The 7,500-nt window shown below is 45.5% G+C and overlaps 2 protein-coding genes across 3 annotated transcripts in view; both read left to right on the top strand.

Moving 5' to 3' along the window:
• Window positions 1-3,353, top strand: part of LOC121388172 (glycine-rich cell wall structural protein 1.8-like) — a 10,846-nt gene extending 7,493 nt beyond the window's left edge. The window contains exons 4-5 of the mRNA XM_041519423.1: window positions 2,245-2,307; window positions 3,250-3,353. Coding sequence (XP_041375357.1) covers window positions 2,245-2,307; window positions 3,250-3,353 — 167 coding nt within the window. The remainder of the gene's footprint in view (window positions 1-2,244; window positions 2,308-3,249) is intronic.
• Window positions 1-7,500, top strand: part of LOC121383599 (thyrotropin-releasing hormone receptor-like) — a 134,637-nt gene that overhangs the window by 103,097 nt on the left and 24,040 nt on the right. The window contains exons 1-2 of one of the 2 annotated variants that reach the window (XM_041513697.1): window positions 638-775; window positions 2,245-2,307. The gene's annotated coding sequence lies outside the window, so the exon portion shown is untranslated. Of the gene's footprint in view, window positions 1-637; window positions 776-2,244; window positions 2,308-7,500 lie in introns of those variants that run through there. The other variant, XM_041513690.1, reaches the window with a different exon arrangement.

Genomic DNA, 7,500 nt, shown 5'->3' with positions numbered 1-7,500 from the left:
TGATCATAAAATGAGTTAATTCGCTGTCGGGTTTTGAGTCAACCATGCATATCACAGCGACCCATTCACTTCATCGCCACGCCTACCTACGTCACCCGACGCCGGCAGACAATGAACACGATTACAGACAAACCAGTCGAAAACATATATATACGTCGACGAATGAGCAGCAGCCGGCATCATCCGAGTCTGGCGAACATGTAGGTTTATCGGGTAGTAGTGCCTTGCTCGTACGCGTTAACATTTGCGTGCCCCGGAGTGAGAAAATGCGATTCTGATGGAATTGATACCAGCTAATCGGAGAGATGCCAAACTAATGTGAAGTTTGTTAATTGATGTCAAACTGAGCTCAATTCCTAGGCAAAGAGTTTTCAGAGAGATATGAGCTCGTCTTCAGAATTTTTTTTTCTTTTTCACCCTATTTCGTTATTTCTGTCCTGTGAAATGTGTTGGAGAAAGCGAAATGAACATGGATGGCCGCACTGATACCAGCGCTTGTGCTTACGTACACATGTTTATTCCATCAAGATACCTGTCAGTGTAGTTTACTTTTTGTTTCTTGCGTGTTTTGTTTTTTTGTATTATTCAAATTTTTAAAGACTTATTATTTTAACATGTGTGTTAGGAAACGTGATACGGGAACTGATAATTCATTGTGATACCAAGTTCCGTTATACGACTTAATTGATTCCGGTACCTTGTTGCACCGTGGGTCTAGACTTGATACAAAGGGTACATCCTGCAAGTCAGAGGGAAACCAGCTGGACTAAACAAGGTATATCATAGTATATGTTGATATTGATATTATAGGGACATTCCTGAGTTTACTGCCATTTTTAAGATGTTATCGACTAACAGAGACTTTTTAACGATTGTAATTACATATTAGTGGCTGTATATTAAACGTGTTTCTGATCGTTCTAATATTTGTAACGAGTTAAATTTCATTTTATTTCCTAAAATATATTGTTTTTCGTAAATACGAAATTATTTCAAGACAAAATCCAGTTTGGGCTTCTTACAAATATTAAGACGACCAGAAACACATTGAATATACAGACACTGATATTCTAAACAAGAAAATATATTTAATATGTAAGTTTAATTGTCGACATATTTTATTAGTCGGAAACACCTTACAATGCAGCAAACTCAGGAATGTCCCTTTAAAGGAACTGTCATGAGTTTGCAGCCATTGTAAGATGTTTGCAATAACAGAACGTTGGCGACTACTATTTCATACTAAATACATTTTCTTGTTTAGAATACCAGTGTATGTATATCGAATGCGTTTGCGGTCGTTTACTAATGTTTGTAGCACTCGGTTTTTAGTTTAATTCGTGATATATATTTTTTCGTACGTTCGAAATTATTGGGAGGTAAAATCCGGTTTGGAGAACTACAAGCATTAGGACAACAACAAACACCTTGTAAATAGAGACACTGATATTCTAAATAAGAAAATGTATTTAATGTGTATGTTACGTCATCGAAAAGGCTCTATTGGTCGGAAACATTCTACAATGGTTGTAAACTCAGGACTGTCCCTTTTAAGTTTGGTAGACGAGGCCCCACCTTGGGTACGACGGGGAACAAGATGCCGCCCCCTCCAAACCTGGCGGCCCCTTTTTAATAACTCGGAATAATTCGCTATGCCAGTCAGTGGTCCACGACTTACGTTTCAGAAACTTGTGTAAAATGGATATAAAAGAAAAGAAAGAAAGAAAGAAGTGTTTTATTTAACGACGAACTCAACACATTTTATTTACGATTATATATATAGTTATATGACACATGGGCTACTCTTTTCGATTAGTAGCAAGGGATCGTTTATATGCACCATTACACAGACAGGGCAGTACATACCACGGCCTTTGATATACCAGTCAAGGGGCACTGGCTGGAACGAGAAATAGCCCAATGGGCCCACCGACGGGGATCGATCCCAGACCGACCGGGCATCGAGCGAACGCTTTACCACTGGGCTACGTCGCCCCGGGTATATCAGAAGACTTGCTGCTGCTTGGAAAGCGTCTTGCTCATCTGTTCTGTCCAAACCAATTGCCAGAAGAAATTAAATTACATTAATTAAAATTTAAATTAAAATTTAAAAATCAATTAAAATAAAATTAATTAAAATAAAATCAATTAAAATGAATTAAAAACATCTAATTCAAAGGCAGCTATTTTAGTATTGCTTCATGATAAAAAAATTCTACATATTTGTGTTTTATTTGGTTTCAGCTGGCGGCTCAGCGAGTTACCTGGAGAATGGAGGAGTGATATCAGCGAGCAGACGACACGAAGGTAATTTTAGCTGATTTACAACATGACAATTAGCACTAAAATGTTTTATCCTACAGCAAAACAGCGTACAGCGCACCGACTGTATGTTATAGGGATGCAATAGATCGTTTCATTTCATTTCGACTTATTTTCGTGCTTATATCCAATTGAGGTTCAAGCACGCTGTCCTGGGCACACACCTCAGCTATCTGGGCTGTCTGTCCAGGACAGTGGGTTAGTTATTATTGTTACGTTTCATTTCATTTTGTGCGCGAGTAGTGTTGGCGGTGGTAAGGTTAATAACGCAGGTATGGAAGAGTGACTGTATAGAAATTAAGATTACTCAAACCACACGGTGGAATCACATTTTGCATATATGGGCCTAGTTAAAAAGGTTACAGTTAAATCAGCAGTGACAAATTTAGAAACTTGAGTTGGAGACGAGATACCAGTCGGTTACGATTAATTCGCCGTACTTCCCTAGCGCTTGTTGCTTCCTGCGAAATGCGAACACACAAAAGCGGGTTTAATGCGATCATCCGCCGATTGCGCCCGCAAAGTAACATCTCAGATCTATAGCGTGTCATCTCTGGCCAAGAACAACTCACAAGTGAAAAAACCCCACAAGAAAGTGATCTAATACTAGCTAAAAGAGGAAGTTAAAAATAGAAGTAATGACGTTAATACTAGATTCCATAACCCCCACTCCGTCCTCTTTCCATCTTCTCCCCATACCCACAGTTGGGCGCTGGGTTCTATTCTCTCCTCTAACCCACAGTTGGGCGCTGGGTTCTATTATCTCCTCTAACCCACAGTTGGGCGCTGGGTTCTATTCTCTCCTCTAACCCATAGTTGGGCGCTGGGTTCTATTCTCTCCTCTAACCCACAGCTGGGCGCTGGGTTCTGTTCTCTCCTCTAACCCACAGTTGGGCGCTGGGTTCTGTTCTCTCCTCTAACCCACAGTTGGGCGCTGGGTTCTGTTCTCTCCTCTAACCCACAGCTGGGCGCTGGGTTCTGTTCTCTCCTCTAACCCACAGTTGGGCGCTGGGTTCTGTTCTCTCCTCTAACCCACAGCTGGGCGCTGGGTTCTGTTCTCTCTCTAACCCACATTTGGGGCGCTGGGTTCTATTCTCTCCCCTAACCCACAGTCGGGCGGTGGGTTCCATCCTCCCCCCCCCCCAACCCACAGTCGGGCGGTGGGTTCCATCCTCTCCTCCCTAGCCCACAGTTGGTCGGTGGGTTCCATCCTCCCCCCTAACCCACAGTTGGTCGGTGGGTTCCATCCTCCCCCCTAGCCCACAGTTGGTCGGTGGGTTCCATCCTCTCCCCCCTAGCCCACAGTCGGGCGGAGGATTCCATCCTCTCTCCCCTAGCCCACAGTCGGGCGGAGGATTCCATCCTCTCCCCCCTAGCCCACAGTTGGTCGGTGGGTTCCATCCTCTCCCCTAGCCCACAGTTGGTCGGTGGGTTTCCATCCTCTCCCCCCTAGCCCACAGTCGAGCGGAGGATTCCATCCCCTCCCCCCTAGCCCACAGTGGGTCGGTGGGTTCCATCCTCTCCCTAGCCCACAGCTGGTCGGTGGGTTCCATCCTGTCCCCCCTAGCCGACAGTGGGTCGGTGGGTTCCATCCTCTCCCCCCTAGCCCACAGTGGGTCAGTGAGATACCCTGAAGATGAGTTCTGAACCTTCTTTACCAGGGCGGGACGTAGCCCAGTGGTAAAGCGCTCGCTTAATGCGCGGTCGGTTTAGGATCGATCCCCGTCGGTGGCCCCATTGGGCTATTATCCTGTCTGTGGGATGGTGCATATAAAAAATCCTTTGCTGCTAATCGAAAAGAGTAGCCCATGAAGTGGCGACAGCGGGTTATCTGTGGTCTGATGCCATATAACCGTAAATAACATGTGTTGAGTGCGTCGTTAAATAAAACATTCCCTTCCTTCCTTCTCTACCAGTACACGTCACAAATTGCAATACACATGAATGTAGATTTTGACGGAAAATACCTGCGTACAATTTGTAAAATTCGGTTGCCAGTGGTTACCATCGTGTTTGATTCTCTTGTGTCACATCCTACCATGACAGGAAATGTTTTCTGTGATTACCATAATGTGTCTGTTATCAGTGATAATCTGCCATTTATCGATTACAATGTGTATCGATTAGTACACACTTAACCTGAAACAGACATTTTTGAAAAGAGCACAAGTATGAAGTAGTTGCTAAACATAATGGTGAGGATTGGTCAGTTGTACTAGGTGTAATGGTGAGGATTGGTCAGTTGTACTAGGTGTAATGGCGAGGGTTGGTCAGTTGTACTAGGTGTAATGGCGAGGATTGGTCAGTTGTACTAGGTGTAATGGTGAGGATTGGTCAGTTGTACTAGGTGTAATGGCGAGGGTTGGTCAGTTGTACTAGGTGTAATGGCGAGGATTGGTCAGTTGTACTAGGTGTAATGGCGAGGATTGGTCAGTTGTACTAGGTGTAATGGCGAGGGTTGGTCAGTTGCACTACGTGTAATGGCGAGGATTGGTCAGTTGCACTACGTGTAATGGTGAGGATTGGTCAGTTGCACTACGTGTAATGGCGAGGATTGGTCAGTTGCCCTACGTGTAATGGTGAGGATTGGTAAGTTGCCCTACGTGTAATGGCGAGGATTGGTCAGTTGCACTACGTGTAATGGCGAGGGTTGGTCAGTTGCACTACGTGTAATGGTGAGGATTGGTAAGTTGCCCTACGTGTAATGGCGAGGATTGGTCAGTTGCACTACGTGTAATGGCGAGGGTTGGTCAGTTGCACTACGTGTAATGGTGAGGATTGGTCAGTTGCCCTACGTGTAATGGCGAGGATTGGTCAGTTGCACTACGTGTAATGGTGAGGATTGGTCAGTTGCACTACGTGTAATGGTGAGGATTGGTCAGTTGCACTACGTGTAATGGTGAGGATTGGTCAGTTGCCCTACGTGTAATGGCGAGGGTTGGTCAGTTGCACTACGTGTAATGGTGAGGATTGGTCAGTTGCCCTACGTGTAATGGCGAGGATTGGTCAGTTGCACTACGTGTAATGGTGAGGATTGGTCAGTTGCACTACGTGTAATGGTGAGGATTGGTCAGTTGCACTACGTGTAATGGTGAGGATTGGTCAGTTGCACTACGTGTAATGGCGAGGGTTGGTCAGTTGCACTACGTGTAATGGTGAGGATTGGTCAGTTGCCCTACGTGTAATGGCGAGGATTGGTCAGTTGCACTACGTGTAATGGTGAGGATTGGTCAGTTGCACTACGTGTAATGGTGAGGATTGGTCAGTTGCACTACGTGTAATGGTGAGGATTGGTCAGTTGCCCTACGTGTAATGGTGAGGATTGGTCAGTTGCACTACGTGTAATGGCGAGGGTTGGTCAGTTGCCCTACGTGTAATGGTGAGGATTGGTCAGTTGCCCTACGTGTAATGGCGAGGATTGGTCAGTTGTACTAGGTGTAATGGCGAGGGTTGGTCAGTTGCACTACGTGTAATGGTGAGGATTGGTCAGTTGTACTAGGTGTAATGGCGAGGGTTGGTCAGTTGCCCTACGTGTAATGGCGAGGATTGGTCAGTTGTACTAGGTGTAATGGCGAGGGTTGGTCAGTTGCACTACGTGTAATGGTGAGGATTGGTCAGTTGCCCTACGTGTAATGGTGAGGATTGGTCAGTTGCCCTACGTATAATGGTGAGGATTGGTCAGTTGCACTACGTGTAATGGCGAGGATTGGTCAGTTGTACTAGGTGTAATGGCGAGGGTTGGTCAGTTGCCCTACGTGTAATGGTGAGGATTGGTCAGTTGCCCTACGTGTAATGGTGAGGATTGGTCAGTTGCACTACGTGTAATGGTGAGGATTGGTCAGTTGCACTACGTGTAATGGTGAGGATTGGTCAGTTGCACTACGTGCAATGGTGAGGATTGGTCAGTTGCCCTACGTGTAATGGTGAGGATTGGTCAGTTGCACTACGTGTAATGGTGAGGATTGGTCAGTTGCACTACGTGTAGTGGCGAGGGTTGGTCAGTTGCACTACGTAAAATTCGGTTGCCAGTGGTTACCATCGTGTTTGATTCTCTTGTGTCACATCCTACCATGACAGGAAATGTTTTTTGTGATTACCATAATGTGTCTGTTATCAGTGATAATCTGCCATTTATCGATTACAATGTGTATCGATTAGTACACATTTAACCTGAAACAGACATTTTTGAAAAGAGCACAAGTATGAAGTAGTTGCTAAACATAATGGTGAGGATTGGTCAGTTGTACTAGGTGTAATGGCGAGGATTGGTCAGTTGTACTAGGTGTAATGGCGAGGGTTGGTCAGTTGTACTAGGTGTAATGGCGAGGATTGGTCAGTTGTACTAGGTGTAATGGCGAGGATTGGTCAGTTGTACTAGGTGTAATGGCGAGGGTTGGTCAGTTGCACTACGTGTAATGGCGAGGATTGGTCAGTTGCACTACGTGTAATGGTGAGGATTGGTCAGTTGCACTACGTGTAATGGCGAGGATTGGTCAGTTGCCCTACGTGTAATGGTGAGGATTGGTAAGTTGCCCTACGTGTAATGGCGAGGATTGGTCAGTTGCACTACGTGTAATGGCGAGGGTTGGTCAGTTGTACTACGTGTAATGGTGAGGATTGGTCAGTTGCCCTACGTGTAATGGTGAGGATTGGTCAGTTGCACTACGTGTAATGGCGAGGGTTGGTCAGTTGCCCTACGTGTAATGGTGAGGATTGGTCAGTTGCCCTACGTGTAATGGCGAGGATTGGTCAGTTGTACTAGGTGTAATGGCGAGGGTTGGTCAGTTGCACTACGTGTAATGGTGAGGATTGGTCAGTTGCCCTACGTGTAATGGTGAGGATTGGTCAGTTGCCCTACGTGTAATGGTGAGGATTGGTCAGTTGCACTACGTGTAATGGCGAGGATTGGTCAGTTGTACTAGGTGTAATGGCGAGGGTTGGTCAGTTGCCCTACGTGTAATGGTGAGGATTGGTCAGTTGCACTACGTGTAATGGTGAGGATTGGTCAGTTGCACTACGTGTAATGGTGAGGATTGGTCAGTTGCACTACGTGCAATGGTGAGGATTGGTCAGTTGCCCTACGTGTAATGGTGAGGATTGGTCAGTTGCACTACGTGTAATGGTGAGGATTGGTCAGTTGCACTACGTGTAATGGCGAGGGTTGGTCAGTTGCACTAC

Source organism: Gigantopelta aegis, chromosome 2 (assembly GCF_016097555.1).
Source record: "Gigantopelta aegis isolate Gae_Host chromosome 2, Gae_host_genome, whole genome shotgun sequence".
NCBI classification, from domain to species: domain Eukaryota; kingdom Metazoa; phylum Mollusca; class Gastropoda; order Neomphalida; family Peltospiridae; genus Gigantopelta; species Gigantopelta aegis.
The sequence above is the reverse complement of the archived record's forward strand: the minus strand, read 5'-3'. Positions and strand labels throughout refer to the sequence as shown.